At 32.5% G+C, this 26209-nt stretch overlaps 1 protein-coding gene and 1 long non-coding RNA gene across 2 annotated transcripts in view; one reads left to right on the top strand and one right to left on the bottom strand.

Annotated features, from left to right (window-relative positions):
• Positions 1 to 2025: 2025 nt before the first annotated feature.
• LOC117104606 lies at positions 2026 to 12684 on the bottom strand. Its single transcript, XR_004444787.1, has 3 exons — positions 12579 to 12684; positions 11374 to 11415; positions 2026 to 7092 (listed from the first exon to the last, which is right to left on the bottom strand). It is a non-coding gene; the product is annotated as an uncharacterized LOC117104606 (long non-coding RNA).
• Positions 12685 to 18278: 5594 nt separating this feature from the next.
• LOC117104653 (rho GTPase-activating protein 24-like) overlaps positions 18279 to 26209 on the top strand; it is a 28668-nt gene continuing 20737 nt past the window's right edge. Inside the window, exon 1 of the mRNA XM_033245532.1 lies at positions 18279 to 19386. Within this exon, the coding sequence (XP_033101423.1) occupies positions 19327 to 19386 (60 nt within the window). The 5' untranslated portion in view covers positions 18279 to 19326. The remainder of the gene's footprint in view (positions 19387 to 26209) is intronic.

Consider the following 26209-nt stretch of genomic DNA (forward strand, 5'->3'; position numbering starts at 1 on the left):
CATCCTTAGAATGGAAGAAACATCCCCTGCATATCGTGCTTTGTCATTTGCAGTTGATGGGTGCTGCCAACCAGGTAGATGCGGTCGTCATAAAAACCAACCTTCTCGGAGTATATATAAATGTTTACCTTGTAAATAATAAATGAAATGAAATAAAAAAGAACAATAAGTCAAATATACAGTAGAAGCTCAAAAGTAATAAGAATATGGGCTCAAAGTTAAATATTAATTATGACATCAACTCGTGGGAATACCCACACTTCAGCATCAACAGGTTTAATAACGTGTGTAATGAAGTGACTCACTTCCCAGTGCTAATGAATGATAATCAAAGTTTATTATTCAAGAAGATGGCCACAAAAAATATTTGTTTTTCATACTTGGACAGCAATTTACTCATTTACCCTTGCTGACACATTTGTTTAGTGTTCAAACTCATCATGTGATTGTGATGATGATTTTGATATTAATTTATTGAGGATGGGAATAACATCTAATTTCCTGACGAATGATTTTTTTTTGGCAAGTTTAAGGAAGATATTTTATATTGGTAATTAATAGTTGTCTTCTATTATTATATTTCATTGATATTATTATTATGTTATTATTAAATATTTAACCTTATTTAGGTTATTATTATAATCAAATGCATACTATTAATATATTGATATTTATTAAGATAATTATTCATATATCCATTTGATTGATTGCATCACACTAATAATATATACTGTACTATTGTTTTTTTAAATATAGTTAGTCATTGTTAACGTAAATAATATAATTTTTACTATAACTGGCATTATTATTGTTTATAATGCATATTATTAATATATTGATGATATTTATTAAGGTGTATATATTATTTCAAAACAAAATTTAATGACAAGAAAGATCGACGTTTCGGGTCCATCATGGAACCATTTTCAAAATCAAGAGAATGGTTCAATGATGGACCCGAAACATTGATCTTTCTTGTCATTAAATTTTGTTTTGAAATTATATAGTAAGCGTCTCTTAATTCATAATATATATTATTCACATATTTAAGCCATTTGATTGCATTGTATCACACTAATATACTATTGTTTTTTAAATATAGTTAGTCATTATTAACATAAATACTATTATCATTGATTAATGTAACAGTCATCATTGTTATTATAATGCATATTTTTAATATATTGATATTTATTAAGATAATTACAATAATTACTATTCATTTAAATATAAGCCATTGGATTACATTCCATCGTACAACTTCAAAGAATATGCACTATTGTTTTTTTTTTATGTAGTTTAACAAAATACTACTATCAATATCATCGTTTACAGTATAAAGACATTTTTTCTTTCATTAATACATTATTACATTATTATTACGGCTCAAGTGCTGTCACACTTCTCATTGTTCTCAATTCCTAACATTTTAAAAAGGAAATCTCGTTCCCTGAGCGATAATACATGATATACTAATACTATAACCTTGTTTCAAATTTTAAATCATACATACGTGAGACTAACGCAAGATGCATGCCAGGCATTTGATTTCCTTCGGTGTACGAGGTGAGTTAGCCAATCACTAACACACCTGGATACAACATCTGGCTTACCTCTGCGGACATTAGTCAAAATTGACTGAAAACTAGCAGAAATTAACTCAACCGTTTAGGGGGGTGTGTGAGCATTTGTTTCAATATGTACTTTATAAAAACCAGTTGTGAGTCCAGAGACCCGTGTCGTTTAGGCAGTGTCTGACGACGGATTTGTCTACGGTTATTAGGCCCATCATAGTAACCTGTATTGCATATTTATTTTACTATCAAATTTGATTTGATAATTTTTATTTATTGAGAAAAAACTATCTGCCAAATGAATTGAGAAAAACCTCAATTTTGAATAGCTCATTTAAAATGATCAAATATTTATTAATTTATATTAACTATAAACAGATTAAAAAAAAAAGTTGTTGCTGATCTACGTACATTTTACAATTAAAATCCTTAAGTTGATTACCAGCCAATTTACAATTTAATGGCCAATGCCAAAGAATACAAAATGAAAGGCATTATTGAATTGGCAGCCTTTTCTCATTCAAATGTTCAACTGTAACTTAATATCTAACTTGAATATACAAAATTAGACATTTCAAATAGTGAAATAATGTAAGATTTAGAACTCCACATTCTCACATTGATAATATTAATAAGTGAACATTTCAAAATAGATTCAAAATATAACTTACATAGCCAACGAATAAATTGTGTAAAATTTACACAAAAAAAAAATTACAGATATAAAGATATATGTGTGGTAAACCCAGCCATTTGTCACAATTTATAATTTCACACAAACACCCAAAATGTTTGAAAATCAGAATTTAACATTTTCGTGTTTTTGCATCATAAAAAGAAGATATAAGAACATTTCTGCAAAATATCAATCACTAAATTTAATTGAAAAGTAAATTAAAATTATTTTTAATATACAAATCCTAATAATAAACTATTGATTTTGGAATTTTTCTTTGGAAGCTGTTTTTTAAAAACCTATATGGGTGATATCCAATAAATTAAATATTCATAACTTCGCTAATCGGCCATCCTATGGCAAAACTACGCCTGCTATTATATTTTTGTGCAGTTACGTTGTTTTGTCTTGGAACGGCCGTAATACTCGACCAATTTCCATCAAATAAAATTAAAGAATTCATGCAGAATCTAAAATCACAAAAAAAACTAAATTTTGCTTTTTTTCCTACAAATGGCTTGTTTTGCCAGAGTCGGTCACATATTACACATTAAAATGGTAGTAAAAGGGATAATAATAAATAGACACTTAAAACTAACAAATTACAAACAAAGTTAAGCTAAAATATTAAGAAGATTTTACAAATAGCAAACAAGGACCATATTAATTGCATAGTCTTTCATAGAAATAAACAAATTGAACTTCCTACACATGTAGGTTAAGCATAAACATTGACCTCTCAAAAGTCATAAAGTCATTGAACATAAAAATGATGTAAGCTATAATTGGCAGACTAATTAATTAAATAATGAATGACTGGAATATCTGAAATACATCACCTTAGACTCACGTTTCTCACAAACAAACAAACTCATCTTTACGCTTTCACAAGATTCTCATTTTGACTGTATTTATAGGTGTTATCATCAGGTGCAAGAATGACATTGATTGCAATGTTGAAACTACGGTATATAAACTTGGTACTTTCTAGCATTATTACGGTACAGTATTTATTATCGAAAAGGAAGATGAAAACATTAATGCCAGGCTGCCGAGAGCGGCTATGGGCCCCAAGGCAGCTTTGCTAGCCGGGCCCATTTCCTGAGGGTCTGGTGGCCAGCCTGGGCGAAACCACTGGAAGGGACGGCCTTTTAACAGATTAGAGGACTAATTTAATCGATTATAAAATGCTTAATTTCAACAGTTCGGGAACATGAAAAGTAAAAATTATCTTTCCTTTTTATTCTAAATTTTTTTTTTTTTTCTTTTTTACCTAGGTTGAGGATATTTTTGCTTACCAGGTTTTTAGTGGAGAAGCTTGGGGAACCTTTTTTGGAAGCTTCCCCTACTTATTTGCAATGAGTAGTAACTAATCTTGAAAATGAGGAAAATTGGGGTAGCCACCATAGATAAAACCTCTTGACAGAAAAAAAATATATATATGTCACCCATGAAACAGACAATGCAGATCAATATAAAATTGCTTTAAATATAGTTCTTTTTTTGAAAGTTATCAGAGGGCTTGACTGTCTTACAGTTTCTGGTAAGGCATTACAAATTACAGTACAGCATGGCAGCTGTGGCTCAAACAGCTGATGGTGAATGAACATAATAGAAGTATAAAAAAAAAGCAGTTTATATTGAAGAAATGTATGTGGTTCAAGGATAGAGATATTTGCCAACTTTGTATAATAATGTAATAATACTTAGGATTTGCTTGTAAAATAGTAACTTAAGATATAAATATATATTCAATTGAAACACAATTGTTAATGACTAACATAAGAAATATAATATGGAATACTAATATTATTAAGGAATGATCCATCCATGTAGAGGCCCCAAGTTGGGAATAATTTCTTAGAGTATTTTGTCATGCCCCATCATTATTTAGTATTAAATTTTTTTTCTTTTTTAAATTTAAAGGCTTATTTCAATTTTTTTTTTTTACTTCTTTACCTCTTTTATATATAAAGAAATAATTAAGGCTGATTTTGTGTCCATGATGGACGTTGATCTTCTTTTTTTTCAATAAATTTTGTTTTAAAATTAATTTTCATATATAAATTAGTAAGGTTGCATTTTCATCATGGAATATGTGACCGTCTTTGACAAAATCCACCGTTTGTTGGGAAAATTCAATATTAACTTTTTTGGTATTTTTAAAATTCTGCATGAATTCTTATTTAAAATAGTGTCTATTTGATTGAAATTGCTTGAGTATTAGCGAAGTTATGAATATTTAATTAACTGGATATTAGCCGAGGTTTTGAGAAAACAGCTTCAAAAATTCCAAAATCAACAATTTAATATTAGGGTTTGTATTTTAATAATAATTTTAATATGCTTTTGAGTTGGATTTAGCAATTAATATTTTGCAGAAATGTTCTTCCAATGTATCTGCTTTGATATAACTGCAAAAACCCGAAATTTATGTTTTTTTGTTTTTTTTTTGTTTTTGTCGTTTTGGGTGTTAGCGCGAAATTAGAGATTGCGAAAATGTAGGGTTTTGCCAAAACCAGTCACATGGTTAGGATGTGATCGCACTTTTAACATGGGTAAGTTAAACCTCAAAGCATTTTAATAAAACTATCCTACATGTAAACAGATTTTGTTTGATTCTGCTCAATGTTGTTTAGACATCATGTAAATTCACTTGAACACGGCTTTTAATTAGTGGGTTGTGTACGTTTTTTAGGAAACGTCTGGGCCAGTCATCTTTTTACAGTAGTAAAGACATGACTCAACATTTTTTTATTACAATTACATATAAAAAAAATATGTACATGTAATGAGTACTTGTTTTTTTTTGTAGCACAGATACATGGCTTACAGAAACCAACCCAACAGCATAAATTTCCTGTTATGTACATTTCTAAAACCGAATAAATAATGAAATTAAAGAAATCCATTGGTTGTTTATTTGAGAATGGTTGACTTCTCATAAACGTAGATAAAACAAATGCAATGAGTACGTCTTGTTTTAGTTTTTTTGTTTTTTTTGTAGCAGAGATACATGACTTACAGAAACCAACCCAGCAGCATAAACTTTCTGTTGTGTACAATATTTGAAAGACCAAATAAATAATGATATGAAATAAATCCATTGGTGGTTTATTTGAGAATGGTTGACTTCTCATAAACTAGATAAAACAAATTAAAGAAATATTTTAATTGTTTTTTGGTTCCAATGGATAATTATTTCCATTAAAGTAAGACCAGGTAAAATTATATGTTTATTTTTTTTTAAATTGCAATGGAAATTCAAATATGATAAATTTACACACATTTTATGCATTCTTTAGTTCTGAGCCTATCTGCATTATTCAAGATTTCTTTATATATACAGATTTCTTTATATATAAACACTTCATAATTTGATTATTATACTTTAAATCAAGTGATATATGCTTGAATTTGATAAAATTATATCAGACGTTACAAAATCATTCAAACTTTGAGGTTAATACGTAGAAGAACAACAACCGAGTGACAGATGAATTCATCACATATGTCGATGGCATTAGAAGTACTGATAGATATAGCACTCGCTATCAGCAAATCTTTAAAACGAAGTTAGTTATTTTTCATCAGTGACTGATCCCAACTTATATCACTTTACTTTGATGGAAGTTTACAGACGGTTATTTCTTGAAATAATCTTAGAGAGGTTTTTTTTTTTCTTTTTAATAATTGCTTTCTGAGTCACATCAACCACATAAAAGTCATTTTCCTTTTTTATGTACAGTCAGAAGTTAAAATGTATGATGATTGGAAATCAATGGAGCACTGGGAATATGATACATACTCTTTAATTTTATGTGATCTGAAGTTCAAATCACTCCTTGTTCAGAGTCTGGTTTAAAAAGTGTGATGTACATTTTGCATTAGACTTTGGATTCATTTATTTATTTTTTTTTTTAAAACTTTCAGGGTTATATTTCAAAATTAGAAAAAAAAACATAATTCAAAACAAAAATGTAGGTCAAATATGTCAAGAGAGAATTATGGGCTATGAAAGTTAATTTTCCCTAAACAACTGATAAGCTGAACATTAATGAATGAAATATATAATGCATTGACAACTTGAATTAACCCTGACATTATACCCCAGATCAATTTTCTCCTCAATATCCCTTAATAATATACGAACTCCCAGAATAATAAAACAAAACAGAAAAAGTACCAGGGTGAAAGTGATTCTACAGGATTCTTACTTTTCAGTGGCATATCGAAGGTGGGCTGTGGGTGGGAGGTGTCACACTCCCCAAAAACGGTTTGCAACACCCCATAATTCCACCCCCGCTGAACAAATTGTACACTGAAATAGTTGTCATCTCATTGCCCTGACACTTCATCACTTTGATTGTGCCCCCATCTGTGTGCTGAGTCATGGAGGCGTTCGATGCAAGTTAATATAGCCCCACTGTTTATAGAAAGATTTAAACTTGTGTGCTTAAAGTCATATTAAAAACTTGTACCCTTATCGAAGTTGGGGATTGTCAATTGGATTCACATTCTGTGAAGAAATAGGAGCATCACGCATAGAGGTAATCCAACATACCGACATCCGGCTTAAAGACATCAAGCGTACAGGCATGCAATATACTGGCATTGCATCGAGGTGTCAGCATGCATCTATCACAACGGTATCTAACGTAGAGGCATCTAATCAGCATACAGGCATCTAGGATTCTGGGAAAGAGACACTAACATACAGGCATTTATCATCCAGGTGTCACCAGGCATCTATCACAATGATATCCAGTGTAGAAGCATCTTGTTAGCATACAGGCATCTAGGATTCAAGACGTCTAGCATGAGGCATCTAACGTTGAGTAGCTTAAAGGTATCAAGATTCTATCATCAATTGGCAACTCATCAAATTTCTTCCACTTTCTTTTCCTTTGAACAGGACGTGCGACTACTGTACAGCTGAAGCATTATATTCTTTCATTACATTATATTTAACTGTAAGGCTTATATACGGTTTTGCAATGATTGCACAATTTTATCCCACATACAGAACTCCAGAGTTCATTAGTTTACAATCCCCCCACGGTTTTTTTTTCTAGGTTAATAATAATATCATTGAAACATTTTAGACACAAGGAAATGAGCTAGATTTATGATGAATATCCCTATGGTGCTTAGTGACGAACCAAACTCCCCTATTCATGTCACCAGGCAATACGCGCCAAATTAAAACCAATATACTTGAAAATTGGACGTTTGCATTTGCAGCCCAATCAGCAGACACTTCATAACATTGATCTAGACACTGTCAACATCGGCACGCAAGTGTTGCACAAAGAACTCATGAGTGAGTTATGTATAATTACTTCATGATAAATTATTTATTTAATTAGTGGATTAGTGATATGCGAGTTCATGTTTAATGTATAGTGTTTGTTTGTACACAAGATTAAGTGACATAAATCAAGTGTGTAGCTGTGTATTTGAAAGAAAATCAAACCTGTTGCATAAGATGTAATTTTGTTTTTTTCCATTGACAATTGTAATATTTTGTTTTTGAAAACATAGCAGATACCTTTTAAATATATTAGTCATGATTTTGTGTTGGAGGGTGTTGTTGGGAGTTATGGCTCTGTGGTGAGTGCTCAGCTTAATTTATAGGTTGCCTGGGCAGTGGCGGATCTAGGGGGTAAGTAGAGTGGTTAGCCATCCCCCCCCCCACCCTTCGTTCAACGTGAAAAATAAAATAATGGTCACTTGTCTTGTTTGTGTGCTTCTCATGTACTCTGGTAAAACATACACTTTGTATTTTAAGCTTTACTTCTTTTCAGATGCCACCTAAGATCATCTAGCAGTCTACTAATTCCAAAAAAATCTCAAATGTGATGGGATGCCCCTCCCAAAACCACCACCCCCCCCCCCCCCCCCCCCCCCCCCCCCCCCCCCCCCCCCCCACCCCATCCCCCACTGCTAAATCCTAGATCCACCACCGCTGGGGTGGGGTTTCCAGTAAGTGAAGTCAGAAAATGCACTCCATCCTTCCCCCATTTTTATGATTCTTAGAACCAAATTTTTTTTTTATTTTTTTTTTTTATAAATCTTATCCTTATCATGTGCAAAATGTCTCACAACATCTTAAAAGGGTCCAAAATTGTTTTGGTTTTTTCTAGGTACATGCAGGCTTCACCCATAGACCCAGCTAGACTTTGTCAAAAAATGTTAAGCGCCTGTCGAACAGCTTATCCTTCCATCAGACAAAACCTGGCATCACTACTACTTTATGTTTCCAAATATATCTAAAATTCAAAATGTTCAAAAAATATGGTTCCAATAAAACTATATAAAATATAATATTAGGACATCCTCTTTCATCATGAAGTAATTAAAAATGAATGTGAATTCAACAAAGTATATAAAACCACCTCTCAGCCTTCTAATTGGCGGGAGGCATACGCGGAATGACAATGCAACAAAATATACGCCAGAAGATGATGAAAAATATGTCACCAAGACCTCAACACTTGTCATTTTGTCACTATTAATGAAGGTTTAAGAGTAAATTCTTTTAGATTGGATGATATTGTGAACTGTGTGTATTCCCGGGAGGCACAGATCTTTCCTATTATTAGGTAATCAGTCTCGGAATATGTGAGTAAAATTTATACAAAAATACGTAGTATTAAATAATGTGTTTGTATGCAAATTTTAATCTGTAAATTAAATACTCAATTCAGATTTTGGCTCTTATAGATTTTTTTATTTTGTAAATTTAATTTTACATGTTCAAATATTGAATAAGGTACCAAGATGTAGTAATACTGGATATTATTTTTTTGTTTAATATTGTTATATTTATAGTAGGCCTGTCTTTATTTTAGCTCTTTTTTACAATCATCTTTATTCAATTATTAATGTACTATTTAGAAAAAAAAAACAAGATTTTTCCTTTCAAATACAGAAAAATACTGGCTATTATTATTTTGTTCATTATTATTATATTTATATAAAAAATTAAAATCCAATTCGGCTTTGTTCAAACGAAGAGTAATCTTTTCATATTTTCTTAATAAAGAAACTGGTAATCTTCTTGAACTGAAATCCTTGATAAAAGAACCAAATGGACGTAAGTTGACAAAAAATACAACGCATTTTAAAAATAACACAAAAGATTTAATGGAAATCAAATCAATCTATCTATTTAATATTCAGCATAATAATTACCTATATACATATAGTCTACATGAAAAGTATTTGGTTCATTTCTGTTGTGTTTTTTGTTAACTGATGATGGGTTGAAGGTAACCCAAAACATGTCTTCCATTAAATCTTGTGTTATTTTTAAAATGCGTTGTATTTTTTGTCAACTTACGTCCATTTGGTTTTATTATCAAGGATTTCAGTTCAAGAAGATTACCAGTTTCTTTATTAAGAAAATATGAAAAGATTACTCTTCGTTTGAACAAAGCCGAATTGGATTTTAATTTTTTACCTAATTGCAAGGCATTCGGAGTTTTTCCTAAAATTATTATATTTATAGTATATATCTTATCTTTTTTTTTTTTACAATTATCATTATTCAATTATTAAAGTATTTTTTTTATTCAAAACAAGGTGTTTCAATTCATAATTTCATTTTTTCTGTAAATGTACACTAGAATTTATTACCCATTATCAATTATATATCATCAAAACTTATATAACTATGTCACAACTACAGTTATGTATATTTGTGTGGGAAATGATATTCATTGAATTGAGAAATCTTAGTAAACACTCCATCCAGTGGCTTGGCAAGCATTATATATTTTAATACAATTATGAATTATGGTAATAAAGTTTGTAAGGATATTAGTCAAAATTTGAGCCAGTGTGACAGTTGTTTGTCTGGCACACTAATTACTTGATAGATTTCTCAACAGAACATTTCGGAAACGGAATATTAAATTGAGTTTTCGGGATCCAGTCTTGGCATTTGGATATAGAATCCGAGGTAAAATCTGGCAAAACCCTAAAAAATTAAATGAATTAATAAACCTCAAATAAGACACAGAGAGAAGCATTTAATTTCCGATGATTTACAAACTTTACTACGATAATCCTTAAATTGATTACACGCCAGTTTTAGTGTCTATGCAATGAATATAGGAACTGTATTATTTATACCGCTATTAATTAGTGTGGAAATATTTACTCTACTTTAAATTAGGTGCTACTAACTTATTTTCAATATATAGAGTTAAAAAGCAATTCATATATTGAAATGTATTTTTCATGATTTTAGTGCAATTAAATATAGTTCTATCATAAATTGCTCTTTAAAAAGTAAATGTCTTTTATCAGAGCACTTTAATCTATCCACTACAGGGGCTGTATGTATTACTCTTCACAAAAGATGTAATGGGTTTTTTAAAGTGCACACAAGCCAATTTGTGTACACTGGGCCGACGGTTTATAATCCTTATTCGAGAAAACTTGTTCCACTAAAACAACCATAGACGAGCGTGCCGTTTGGACCAGCTCCGATATTATGGCTGATTGGTTGCGCACATTTTTCGCTTCCCAAAAAGTAGAAACAGTTTGAACTACCAATTTCACTGAAGTGAAAACTCTGATAGAAATGGGAATGCGCATGCGTATGAACGACGCTTTCGATTCGCGCGAATAAATTCGCCCAGTGGAAAACCGGCTTTACCTAGAGAAAGACCGTGGACATGATTTTTTTGTTGGCAGGGTACATTCACTGACAGTAGTTTCGGATTTTTTCTTGTGTCAATTTAGGTGTTGCTTCCTCCCAAATGCAAGATACACCCAGGATGGCAATATCCCTACTTGACAGGGTTGTAAATTTTCCACAGTATTATTACAGCCATACCATGCAGTGCTAAGTAGTGGATTCAATGGGAGTGGAGGGGATTATGCATTCTGTGTTTACAGCAGATCACATTGCAAAAAAAAATTTGGAAAGGAGATAACCAAAACCTGACAATAGGTCATGGCTCAGACATATATATATATATTGAGTGTGAAGGGGGAATTGTAAAATATTCCCAGTGGGAAAGGGGTGACCTGGTTTATGGGAAGGGAAGGAATTCCCTTTCCAAAGTGCATTTCCTATAATTCAACTCAAGACAGGAAGTTTTTGCTTACCCATGGTACTTGTTCAGTTTCGAGGTCAATTATTCCAGCCGTCTAGAAAAAAAAATTGTATGATTATAGATAGGAAATGGGTATTGAGCAATCATAACCATATTGCATTATATCTTCAGGGTATTTGTTAGGTATCTTAATTATGAAAAAAATAAGTGTGTCATTCATTAGGTTCATTTAATGAGAACGCTCTCCAGTTGGTTGATATAGGACGTTAACTTGGGCTTTGAATTAGTTTTGTTTTCTCCAAATGTTTGTAAAAATTTAATTGCATTAGTACACTCTCTTTTTTATTATTATACTTTCATTTGGCATCTGTATTGAAGTCACTTATATAGTTTTCAGAAAACAGATACATTTGGTAAAGGTTTGCAAATAGTCTGGGGGAAATGGAGCAAATCTTGATGGGTTCATTTGACAATGGAGTATCTGTACATTGGCAGGCATGGGTGTGGTGAGAAAGCAAGGGGAGACTAGATACAAGAATAAGGTGATTTAACTGCTTAAATATTCTTTTTTAGCTCAACAAATTTAAGTGAGATGTGCCAGTTGGGAATGTAAACTTTAAAACATTTTCAGGGGAGTGCACACCCCCCCCCCTCTCCCAACACATCCACCTTTGATACTTAAAATTTAGAGTAATTAACAAGGTAGTAAAAAAAACAGTAAATAAATTGAGGCCATAGATATTGTTCTAACAAGAGCTTTCAATTAGTGGAGGGGGCTTGACCCTAATATAAATATCAGTTTTGCTGTCTTCATGCACTGCGGCATGTCAGAATAATATCCATAGGCATAAATTAAGGCCTTACCATCACTAGCAATATTTGGTTCTTCCTTCTCCATAATAATAATAGAAACAATATAATTTACATGAAGTATTTAATTATAGGTGAGAGGAGGTACTGTAGCTCCCAAAATAAGGTGATTTGAGGTGATTTTTATTCTACTTGATCTTTTTGGTGGGAAAATGGGAAGGAGGAGGGGGGGGGGCAAGTATTTTTGTGGGTCGCACCCCCTAGATATGCCACTGACTAGTCTACATACAATTTATTTTCCATGTACCACTTCTATTTAGAAATCTTGACCATCATTTTCTGACTGTTTTTGTTACTATATCTGTCCAATCCCAGTAGTCTTCTTAAATGCTATGCCTACTACATAACCACAATTAACAGTTTATAAATTTGAATAGAGTAACTCACCAAATTAAGTACCATATCAACAAAACTTGATCCAGTACAGCTTAGATGACTTCACCAACTCTGCTACTACAATGGAGAGCTAGCTTTCCCCCAGTGAACCTTTGTCAGCACACCTGGAAAGCAACATATGTAAATTAGGTAGTCCTCTAAGTTATTGAATATTGAGGGCAGCAAAACCCTCATGAATATTAATCAAATTAATCTGAAAATATAACTGAGTAAAATATGCTGCTAAAATGACTTATTTGGCATTTTCAATTACTCAATTTTCAAGATCAAGATTTAAGCCGTTTTCACATTGAACATTGGTTGTTCTTCCTGCAAAATTGACCAGGTTTGAGGTCTCACCACAAAATGAGTTTCATGGTTGAAAAATGAAAAATTGAGTTGATACTACAGTATATTTGGGTAGACCACATTATACTGTAAATTTTAATTTGGTCATTGAATGGCTTCCCTAGGATAAGTAGATCCAGAGATCTGAGCATTTAAAGTGTAGGTGTATGAGAACCACGTTTTGAGATAATCGGCCTCAAAGATAAACTAACCTGTACATACAGAATTGGCGCAGAGAACACTTTTTTAGTAAAAAAATTCACTTAAAAGTATATAATCAATCATAAAATATACATATCAAGTTATTCAGAAACATTAAATCAAAATTGTGTAAAAATTTTAACTTTGGCCTATTTTTGGAAATTAAATATTATTTCACCAACAATGTGTCTTATTTTGTGGTGAGACCTCACATTTGAGATCACACAAAAAAGAGTGAAATTTGAGGAGGGCTTTTTGTCGTCCATAAAAAATATATCCTGGGCTTAAAACATTGTACAGACACATTACAAATTGCATAATAAATGCATAATCAATTTCTTTTTGAAATATTAAAGCAAGGATTTTTAAAATTAATATTCTTTGTTTCAAGTTCTATAAAAAAAAAATAAAAAAAATTATATATGTGATATCAATAATTTGTTTGGATATTCATTTTATTTGTACTTGGTTTTAAGATGACTTGCAAATAAAATTTTATTTGAGAGGATATCTGCCCTCGGTGGTATTAAGCAATAAAAACATTGAATTAAATATGTCTGATATTAAGGTACTTTCAGTTTTCTCGATCCCAGTTGTAACAATTTTATGTATTTAATGTCTACTTTAATCATAAAATAAAATTTGTAAAATGAGAAACATTGTCATATTACCTTAAATATGAATACAACATTGTTATCATTGCTGTTGCTGCTCCTTCTTTTGTTGTTGCAGTTGCTTCTGTTGTTCTTTCATTATTTTTAACATTTCTATAAATATTTTCATTAATTGTTGCATTGTTATTGATATCATATTTATTTAAATATCTGACCTGTTTGAAATGTAATCATCCTTTTTACCACTTTACCTCATTTTTAGTTTTCCAAGCAGACCCGCATATCAGCTTTTCTGGAAGGGCTGCCCATTGTTGGAAAAATTATAAAAAGGAATAAACAAGTTATTTACATTTTCATAATAAAACAATCAGGGGCTTAGCCAGAAAAATGAAATAGGTCGTCCAAAGTTTAAGCGAGTGGGCGTGACCCTAATTCGATGGGCAGACCATGAATAGATTGCGCACGGCTACAGTATTTCTAGGCTATGCAGATGCATCTTCATCTCTTACCTTTAGTCTAAATTCTACTATAGGTCCTCCGAATCGAGAGATAGGCCTTGACCTACTGAATTTTTTTTTTTGTATTTTGTTGACTAATAAAATTTAAGTTGTAAGGTTAACAACAAATCTTCTTTAAGGTCTTTCATGAATTAATTTTAACCAGAGAGTTATGAACACCAACAGTACTATGCCGGGAAACTGAATCTCAAGTAGGCCTACAGTATTGTATTTGCAGAGCCACATGCATTCAGAACCGTCCATTTTCCAGCGGGGTATAAATGCTTTTAAAACGACACGTGTTTGTAAGTGAACTTTTCACCAGGTAGACAACGGTTAAGCCACCTTACATTTTTGGGAATTCTCACCGAATATATTAGTGGTATGAAAATAACATACATTCAGTCAATAAAAGTTGTTTTTATAAAACGTAAATATGATTTAGCTTTAGTTTAATTTAACATTCGATAGATTTGAAGAATATAAAGAATTTGCTAAAGGTAGACCAGGCCCAATTAGGCTAGGCCGAGCTGATTAGGCCAAGCTGTCCAACCTGTCAGGTAAAAGTGGCCCTCCTAAATTTTTGCTGGCCGGACTAAGCCTATGAAAACAAGTAACTCAGTTTTAGCCAAGAGACCAACAATGATACAGCATAGACAGAGTTGATGATATGGTGAAAATTTTAGTGCATGAATAATATGAAGAATACCATTATTTTCATATCCAACTTTTAAAACACATTTACTAAAGTTTATATGATCATGATTTGATATCTTTCATTATTTCATTTCACATCACTTGATTCCATACATTCAGTAGCATGATACATTCTGAGGGTAACGGATACAGACTAATTTGAAGTCAGGTCAGGTGTAATCCGCTTGATCCTCTAAGTCATGTGACTTGGCAGTTGATCTGCTTAATGACATGAGAACAGTGCACACTTGTGTATTGTATCAGATATGAGGAGATTGATATAAATGATAAAGAAAGCTTATTATAATGATGATAATGTTACTTTCACCTTTGTAAAGTTCTAAAAGTATTTTGGATATTTAAAGCTGATGTAAAAACACCTGATCATGAAATATATGCCCTTTTGAAATGGTTTGTCAAGGAAAAAAGAAAACAGCATATCTCTGCTAAAAATGGTGCGTGTTCGTGTGTCACACCATGTTGCCAGTGGCAGCATCAGCAGGAGGCGCCTATTCCTTTTCACAGGGGAAGTTACCCCCTTCCAATATACTGCCATTTGCCAAAACGAAAAAAAACCAAAAAAAAACAAGAAAACAATTTGTGTTACTCTCTTTTTTAAAGTTGTTTTTGATTGGCCAGTGTCTGTAGATGCCCTCCCACATAAAGTCTAACACCTGGACAACAGAATTCCACCGGAAATTATCAGACGCCCTGCCACTGCCAGACAGCTTAACTCCTTTAAATGTATCCTCAAGCAACTCTGTTTAGCTGATGCCAAACGTTTAATTTCATCTCTCTCCTAGTCTTGCAGCAAAGAGCTGAAATAGAATCAATAGCTTGTGCACTTTTAGAAATGGTCCAACTATTATGTAATGTAGTTGTATTTGTATGGTGCCTTTAATACATAATCAATAAATTGTCCCCAGGCGTATGAGTTTACTTTGTATTCAAAGTCTATTAAACTTATTGAAAAAGAGTAATGGCTTTGCTTCAGCCAGTTTTACAACCAAAATTTGCAGACAGGGCTCGGTGTAACCCTTGACAAGTAAAACAGAGGAAGAAGAAGAGAAAGTAACAATTTTTAATGTGAAGTCCCTTTTTCCCGGCATAAAATACAAATTAGGGGCCTCAAAATTTGAAACTTTTAATACCCAACCAGTATTCTCAGTAGATTTGCACTCACCATATATACACTTTATCACCCAAATAGTTAATCAATGATAGCCTTCCACATATTATTACCATTTAAAATTTAACCACTTCTGACATAAAACCTAGTACATTAGAGGTGAAGTCTGTTCCAATTTGTAATATTTTTTCCCAAGTTGATAATTTTTCATAATCTCATATCTAAAATTTTTCACCATGAAATTTTCAGAATCACATTTTTTCATGTCCTTTTTTTTTTTTATAATTTGTTGAAACAAAGGTTAGGATTCGCAAAGTTTTGAACATGTTCATCGTCTGCGTGTATTTATCTATGACGTCTGCTTCATCTTTGTGGTCTGCTGCATTCCCGTCGTCTGCCTCGTTCACGTCATCCATGATGAAGCGATATCAAATATTGTTTGCGGCATTTTTGAGGATTATGTCCTCTTCCTACATACACAGGAATAGTGAATCGTAATGAAAGCCCAGATTAGAGCGTTGAAATACATGAATGAATAAGAGGAGTTAGTTCTGTCTGATAATAATGAGAACGTGAGAATTGGGCCACAGTACACTACTTTTGCTTATAATTAAATCCTCCTGGACAATTTGCGATTATATTGCCCATGAAGAAAGCTCTTGTTTCAAATTTTTATTCACATAAAAATGTTACTGTTTTAAAGCATAGAAATACTAGCAATTTAATGTGTATAAGTTTATGCAAAAATCATTACATTTTTTTTACAGTGATATTGTAAAACCTCGAATAGAAGCCCAGTGGGCTTAATCCCAAGAAGAAGCCCATCTCGTAAACAACCCCATGGGCTTCCTTTTAAGAAAGCATTGGCTTCTTTTCGAGTTAACACAGTACATACACTGTACATGAAAAATCAAAATAATTTAAAAACATACTTGGTTTATAATAGAAGTTTAGGTAATTTAATGCCGGTAAATACACTCCATGATACAGACTGATGTTACAGTAGCCCTATTTATTGTTTTATATTAGTAATTCCCAAAATTCACACGATTTATTTTGAAAAGAAGCCCCTCTGTTTACTTTGCAAAAGTAGCCACGAAAAGAACACATTTCGAAAAAAAGCCCATCCAAACGTTGCAAAAAAAGAAGCCCGGGTAGGTAGTATAGCTAACATAAATCAAGTTGCACCTTGTTTGGACTAACAAATGTATTTGAGACACAAGCTGGCTTCTTCCTGAAGCTAGCGAAAGCTTGTGTCTTAAATCAATGTGTTAGTCATAAGCACAATGCTACTCATTTTTATTTATTTTTTATTATTTGACTACAGCTACTATCTTTGTTCTAATTACTTAGGTAATTGCCATCTAATATCATATATTATTAGTTCCACCTTAAATTTCATACTTAAAACATAAAATAATACAAAAGTAATTCAATAAGGGAATATTACCTAAAAAGCCTGAGGTCCCAATCTAAATACTTTTTCTTTTTGTCGAGAATTACTGCACTTCGGAATAGCACGCTAGATAGATGGCGCATTGTAAGTGCTGTTTTATTACTATTTATAGTGATTGGTTTTTTCTCCAAATCCACAATTAGTCTGCCTATGGTTTAGTAAAGATAATGAAATATGTAAATCAAAAGTACAAATATGAATTAAATATAATATATTAATGAAATATTTTGTTTTAATGTTATAATATTTATTAATGTTTTCATTTTAATTCTAAATTATTTGGAAAGGATTTCAATACTTGAGTTGTTTGCATCGTAATTATGTCACTTTCACTTGAATATGGAAAGAGAAGAAGGTTAGTTTTTTTATTAGGTGCTAAATGTTACATTTATATATGCTGTGCCTTGGGCATTCAATTCAAACCAGTTCAACAATAATCCTCACTTCCAAATCATTTTTTTTTTTTATTTCATTGTGAAATATCTAACTAAAATCTAATCACACCATGCAGAATGTTTGGCCAGGTTGTCTATCTTTAGAAAAGGAAGGAAGAAAATAAACTGCTACGATGTAGGTACAACTGCTAATTGGATTAATATATAATACTTGACCCCTTTGGAATCCAAGTGTTCTATTATCTATATGAGAGGCTAACTTAGTTTTCATATCAACACATCATAATTAGCACTTAACTCATGTAATGCAAGTGGAGGTAATCACAGATTTTTTTATTAAGAAGTTGACGTGGAGCTCTGGCCCATGGCTTGTCAATCAGTTTCTGGTGTACGAGTGAGTTCATCTCCAGCGCTAGGCTGCAGTTTAAGCTCAGGTTTCACTTGTTGGCAGGCTCCCGGTGACTGCTCGAGAAATTCAAAGAATGTTCACCTACCGAGAAATGTTGTTGGACTTTGCTAATGGGATGCTTTGGTCTACTTGATCTAGGTGTGGTGTTTTGATCTCTGGTGTTTGTCAAACATGTTTCAGTCGTTTAATCAATAATTGGTGAAAAGATCATCTAATAAGCAGTTATGACATATTTCATGTGATCATATTTATCAACATCTTGTGGACATAGCCTCTGAAATTTATGATTAATGTTGAAGTTGATGGAGAGCCACTTGCCTAAAGTATTTGCCTACTGATAATTGAAAACATCATCTATTGCCAGAAAATAATTCTCGTTGGCATTGTTTCTTCCTGTAATCTTTCTTGGATCAGACAAATGTAAAATCTCAACCAATTATGGACAAATGGTAATGTGATAATTCTGGATTGCAAAAACAATATATCGCATCTTTTTGGCGAAAACTGCAGATTGTAAAATCAAGAAACGGAAGTGGAAGACTTGCTTGCATATCCCATTAAATTGTATTTCCGTAAATATTTTACCAGTTATTGTATTCGGTGTGTGGACAAATGTAAAATTAATTGAATATTTGAATATATTTTTTTTTTAAACTTTGAAAAAAGCCAACCAGAGATTTTTTAAAGATATAAATTGCAGTTACATTACAATTTTTTGCCAATGTAGAATATACTGTACAATTTGTCGCAATGCAACTAATCTTTTTCGGCTAGACGTGGAATATTAAGATTTGCAGCATAGTAGGTCAGTTTTTATTTCAGACCACTTCCGTTTTTGATATCTAGAGCAACACGATAGAAAAAGTGGAAGTTTACTTTAGATTTCCTTCCCATATGCACAGTTTTCGGCATTCATTTTTTTCGCTGGAGAGTTGGACTTCGTTTATTGGATTTTAACGTAGATTTTAAAGAATAGGCCTGCTCATTCCAAGAGTAACTTTGAGAAATTTTGAAGATGTTAAGTCGTACCTCAAGTTTTCTATGTCAGCGTGGTATCTCGGATGATTCTTACGAGGTAAGTCTATACTTATTCAAAATTTGTTGAAAGTGTGGTGTATGGATTTTCAGCTTTAAAGGCCAGGATCATTGATATAGTTTCTAGGGCAGGTCACATGCGAATGATGTGTCCACAAACACATATCTGCCCTTGTTACACTGAAATATAAATAGGTAGGCCAACCTAAAGAAATAATGATTTGGAATTAAATTTATGTGATTTTGCCTACATGACAAGAAAAAAAAATGCTCTGCAGGGATTGGAGGGCTCCAAGTTGCATATTATGCTAAGGATGCAGTAAACACTGTTACAACACAACTTTATATTAACATTAAAATGTTAGAGACCCAGAAAACTGTGTATGCTAATTACAACCAACTTCTAATTTGCATAAATAGGATATATCCATTGCTTTGTAATTTGTTGGATTTGTTACAAACTGTGTTGCAACCTTCTGATAACCTCTATTAACCCTGTCTCTTATACACATCTAGATGTGTATAAGAGACATTAGCATAAGAATGCAAGCCCTAATTATACTAAATATTCAAAGTTTGGCAATATTAAGTCAGTTCCCCAGTATAATGACCTATCATTTCAAAGCTTACAATGTGGAGAATAAGAATATATTGATATTTTTGGAATGGTATGCATCATATTTGGTAATATTAATAATTATAATAATTTAATAATAAACATATAATAATAAATATTAAGAATGAAATAATAATTTTAAAAGAATTCCTCTTTCAAAACAGTAAATTAGTAACATAACTTCTAATTTAACAATTCAGAGAAAGCCTTTTGCAGGACAAAATTTATGTATATGAACAGTATAAGGTGGTATCAAGATATGTTGGGTTGAGTGTGGGAGAGTGAAGTCATGATTGAAAGGAAGTTCACATGGTAGAGAATTAAAAAGACAGAATTGTAAAGCATGAATACTTCACAAAACGGAAAAAGAAAAAGTACATTAAGAAATACAGTTCAAAAGAATGCTCAAAATAATTATGTCGCATATAATACACAAGTCAGTGATTGGTCATATTGACTGCCTCAATAATTGACTTGACTTAATCAGCATGCAATTTTTGATCGGGATATTTTGACCAATCATAGTCGGTCTTTTTAAATTATTACCCCGAAAAACTGTCGGAAGTTAATAATAAACAGCAGATTTTTTAGAATGAAATAGCAATAATTAACTTGCAGTGAAAAAAATGACTTTTGTCTGGAAGTTTTCAATTAGTATATAAGATATTCCATCCCATATCATGTATTTTCATATTTGTATTCTTGACGTCCAAACTTGTACTATTTTTAATATTTCTTGTCAACTTTTTCCCTTTTTTATTGAAAGTGAATGTTACGATCTTGCCCTTACAGATGTATTTTCCCCTGAAAATGACAAAACAAACATAAAAATAATTTTTGAAATTAACTTGCTCATTTTGCAGTAACATAGAAATTATTAACTTGAGCATAGAAATTATTGGATTTAAAAAAGTATGTACCCTGATTTTTAATAATTATTATAAAAATAATAAAAACTCTAGCTTAGCCTAGCAGAAGTGTTTCTATACTTTTTTGCTGTAAAAATGATGGGTTAACATTTTTTAAATACACTAATATCTATGTTCAAGTTGATCATTTTTATGTTACTTCAAAATGAGCAAGTTACTATCTAATTTTTTTTTAATTTTTTGTATGGGATGTAATGTAATTAGTGTAATGTACTTTATTTATATAGCGCTTTATACCGAAACCGTCTCAAAGCGCTTGAGGTGTGAACTAGCTCTTACAGTACAGGCTTCTCCCCGAAGGGTCTCTTTGTGTCTGAGCTACCCGGTGAACTGGTACCAGCTACTCTCGTCTGTCCACAACAGTGGCTGAATAGACCAGTACACAAGGGTAACTCCGGCCATACAGCTCGCTAAATATCCGATGCAAAATACAAAATGATATAGGATATACGGTAAATCCTCTTGTCAATTAGAAAGAAGAAAACAGTTCATCCCCATCTCCAGAAACATAATTTTCAGAAGCCACAATACAATGAACTTCAAATCTTTTATTAAAGACATATTCATGACTCATACAGTAAAAACCATGTTCATAATTCATGTGAGAAGGGCTTGTTCAACTTTGGCATCCATACAGCTTTTATGTGGACTTAAAGTGATGAAAGCATTGTAATTCATTAACATTATATATCCAAAGAGTGTTGAACTGCAAGTCCGACTCCTGTGGTTTTGTTGGTATTCCTGTTTCAAAAGTGCTGCCACGAAGGGGTGTGTCCGTAAAAATAGACTTTCGAGCGAACTCTCTTCAAAATCCAATAGGGCACCTATCTTGTGGCAGTGCTGTTTTTTTAAGGTTCCATTGTGTGCATGCAAAATCTGGTAGCCGGACCTTTTGCAGTTCTATACTCGGGCGGATTCAAGGGGGTGCCCAGCCGGCCCAGGCTGGGCCTCCCCACAAAATTTTCGAAATTGTAAAAAATTGGAGAAATAAAGGAAATTAACACAAATTTTAAATCTGAGAATGCTATTTCCGGCCATCTAGTGGTGACATTATTATACATTTTCTTACCTCAACCCCAACCTTGGTGGGGCTGAGGTGTTATAGACCCTCCATCTATCGAAGTTCCTCTCTGAGCCTCCTCTACTTCAAATTCCTGGACCCACCACAGATACTTGTTGATATATTTCATATAATAATAATGTATAGGAATATAAGGAACTTTAAATCTTTTATTAAAGGCCTATGACATGGCTCACACATTGAAAAACATGTGAAAAGGGCTTTTTTTTAGGGAGTTAAACTTTAATCTCCATACATGACTGATAATAATATTAGGAATTTTCGCCATGCCTTTGCAAAGATGCAATACGGCCATATTATTACCCCTGGTTATTTGGTCCATTTCCAGTATTAGGGAGCTTGCGATTTGTGCAACGACGCAAGGCTAGAACGGAATCACTCATGCGTGACCATCCTACCTGGTGTCCTATGTTCTCTGCATACATAGATTTGGCCAAAATGCATTCCAGAATCACTCATGCATGGCCATCCTACCTGGTGTCCTATGTTCTCTGCATACGTAGATTTGGCCAAAATGCGTTCCAGAATCTACTCGATGAGGTGACCTTAATGCGCAGATGACTTTTAGTGACGTCATTACGTCCTACGTCCTACCGTCGTCGTGCAATCGAAAGCTCACTATTTGCAAACCATACAACTCTATCCACACTAAGAAGTTTTATGTGGCAAATAAATGTGACATCATCATCATGGGCACATCAGACATATTTGTCATATAAAAATTTGATAGTGTGGAGAGAGCATTAACAGATTGCAACCTTCTCCACTCTCTTTGGGAGCATAACTTGTCATGAACAGAATAATACATTCAATGCCACATCATATCTATACCCATTCAAGCCACTGGGTGGAGAGAGATAGCATAGGGAAAAGTGCCTTGCTCAAGGACATACAGTAAACAAAATGCACTGGCAGCTTAATCGATTGAACCACCAACCTTAAGGTTGAGAACAAGAACCACAAATGCCACACAAACTGCCTTGCTTCATAGTCTGTGAAAAAATTTGCATATTTTTTTTCAATTCAGTTATTCTTTTCTTTCTTCTCAACTTTTTTTGCAAACTTCTAGTATTTTGGATGGCCTACATTATAAAGTTTAAATAAAGTTATATTTTAACTATAGTGCTATAAGTATAAAAAGTATTATATTGTAATATTATCATAGTGTTGTGTTATAATTATTTGTTTATTTGAATAATTTTTTTGTTGGAGTGTATAATGTATCTTCCATCACAGGTAATCCATTATTCAGCCTTCAGTGAATCACAAAATACTAGACGTACAGAATCCGTATGCGTCTGTTTTATGTTGTAGTTAAGTTGGTTTGAGCTGCACTGTGGCACTGCAGGTCCTCAGTGGCCAGCCCAAATTTTCGATTCCAATTAGAATGAGGACAAATAAAGTATTATTATTATTATTATTATTAATATTATTAAAATTCTTAATCTTTAATTATCTTTTTGAAATATAAATTGATAAAACATAATAATATTGTGCTCATTATTCCTACACAACTCAGCTACCTCTCGTCAGCTTGTCTTATGTACTGTCATCTACCTGTTACAAGCAATAAGTGTAATTTCCATCAGTCAGTGACTACAGGTACCCCTCTGCAACCTCAGGAAAAACAATAATTTTTATCTTGTACACTTGTCATTTAGGTCATGCGGTCATTCAGCGTTTTTCCTGTACATTTTTTTTCGTCAGAATGATTGACATAATTGGAGAATCCTTGGTAAAAATCCCTTTGCATGTTCTTTTAGTATCCCTTGAGCCTAACCTGTGAATTGGATTGTTCTTGGCGATAAGCCTACTGTATATGTGTTTGTTGCACTAAATCAGATTTGGTGTAACTTATCTTCTACCCTACCCCTTCTTATGCCCCATTAAACATTATTAGATTTTCAGTTTAACCCTCTAGTGAAGTGATGTTGGTGATTTTTATTTATTTTTTTTAAACTCCAACCAAAGGTGAAGCAAATTGCAAAAGTATAGACACAAAGTCTGTGATTACTTCAACTACCGTATTTAAATATATCATCAACTTTTATGTTTTTTAATATTAAGTAAACAAACCCATCAGAAAACTGTAAAAACTTCATTTATATTTTTGACCAAAATGGAACAATGAATTTGGGAAGAAAACATTCAAATACCACTCAGTTAAACTGTGGAAAATTGTTTCCCCAGATACTCATAGTTTAATATATTCATTCTTTCAAAATTTGATTTTTATAATACTTTATTCTTGCTTTTTTTGTTTATCAATTTTTATTGTGTTTTGTTTATCATTCTTGATTTTTTTTTTATTTTAAGCATGTTTTAACTGTTAATTGGACCATCTGGACTGTTAAGGAAGAACAATGTCAAATTGATTAAGAATCCAGAATAAAGAAAGATATCTATCTATTTCTATCCATCTAAGATTCCAAGATTATAAATAAGGAAATGTATTCTAAACAATTTTAGTTTGTATCCCAAGTACATACTCATTCTAGAGAGGTGGTATGCTCATTCTAAAGTGTGGGTCTGTACGCAGTAGCTAACAATACTGTTTCTAGAGACTTCTCTAAACCCAACAATAAAAAGTCCCGGTGATTTTTTTTTTTCTCATAACTTTTTATGTATAGGAAGTAGGACCTGGGTGAACCTAACCTTTCCCTTATCCTCCCCTTTATATTATTACCAACCTGGCCAATCCTTATTAATTCTGAAATAACTATATACACCTTCCTACAGCTAATTCCTAAAACTAAAGCTGAATCTGTTCAAATGTATCAGGAAAATTACTCATAATGTACATTAGTTCATTAATTTAATTCTATGAAGTATGAAGGGAAGATTTATAAAAAGACATGCAAAGTTTCAGTGACCTTTTTTTTTGACTTATGTGTCAAAGCAAAACACCATGGTTCCTCTCACGAAGTACAGTACCTGTGGAAATATCTGTTGAACTAAATTTCCATCAAGTTTGACAAGCGAATGAGGAGTCCTACGGACCTGTCAAATGCTACTCGTGTTCCCAGGCTAAAAAATAATTGCCAGGAAATCTTCTTTTCACCAGAAATAGCTGTCACATATATGTACAGTACTTTAAATCTGGCCTTCGGAGATCCAGAGAGTTTCGGCGAGTTTAGGTAAAAGGAAGTAGTTGAATTAATTGAAGTATGTTCGTTATCATTCATCAATTCGCCATATAAATTAAATTTATACGCATCCATTAGTTTTTTTAACTTTCCTGTCTCCATTTGGTTCTTGTTTGAAGTTGTTGGTGTTATTTTTATAAGGGTAAGACCCTTTAAGGAATTACTAAATTCAGTTCTCCACAGCACGGAATGTCACGATGTATTACAAGTAGCGTCAAGGTTTAGCGTGTACATGTGTTAAATAATGAACACTGGGACAGATATCAAGGCTCATAGATGCATACTGTCTGTGCTTAATGTGAAAAAATGCTAATTTATTGAATTAAGATCTTTGATCAAATTCCAATAAGTCACAGATGGAATTAGTTAAGTTTTTCGATGATTTACAGACTTTAAATTATTTTTTAAATTAAATTAATTACCAGTCAATTTAAGGTTGATTTACCATTAATTTGAATAAACGCCCCCTCATCCTCGAATAAATTCCCCCTCTAGGGCCTCATTTGGAATAAACATCTCCCTCGAATAAACGCCCTGAGCTGTGTATTTTTTCATGCAATAAAAGCCCACCCCCCTCCCCCACCACCAAATTACTGTAAATAAATCTAATGGAAGCAACAGCATTCTCAACACATATTAATGTTCCACTCCAATAGAATTACATATTTTCTAACCTGGTTGGGCAACAAGTCTTTATGATTACACAATAACACATTTTGACCATATTTATGCGTTGTAGTTCTACATTTACAGTGAAATTAAAGAGTGTATTTGAGTATATATGTATCCATTTTACTCCAACAGAAATAAACGCCTCCCTCAAATAAACACCTCCCTCGCATAAATTCCCCCTCACAAATCTTCCTCAACGAATAAACGCCCCAGGGGAATTTATTTGAAATACGGTATGTCTTTTGAATTGTAGCAGTTTATATACAGTATTTTTGTTCTGATGTTTTATAATTATATGCAAAGAAAGAAATTGAGATTATATAAGGTGTTTGAATGGTTTGAAATTACTGGTTAAATTAAAATCAACATTTTTGCCATTAGATACATTGATACAAAAGGGAATACAAATGAGATACAGA

This window comes from Anneissia japonica, unplaced genomic scaffold, assembly GCF_011630105.1.
Source record: "Anneissia japonica isolate Jap-2015-1 unplaced genomic scaffold, ASM1163010v1 scaffold287712_len2945570_cov188, whole genome shotgun sequence".
Taxonomy (NCBI): Eukaryota; Metazoa; Echinodermata; class Crinoidea; order Comatulida; family Comatulidae; genus Anneissia; species Anneissia japonica.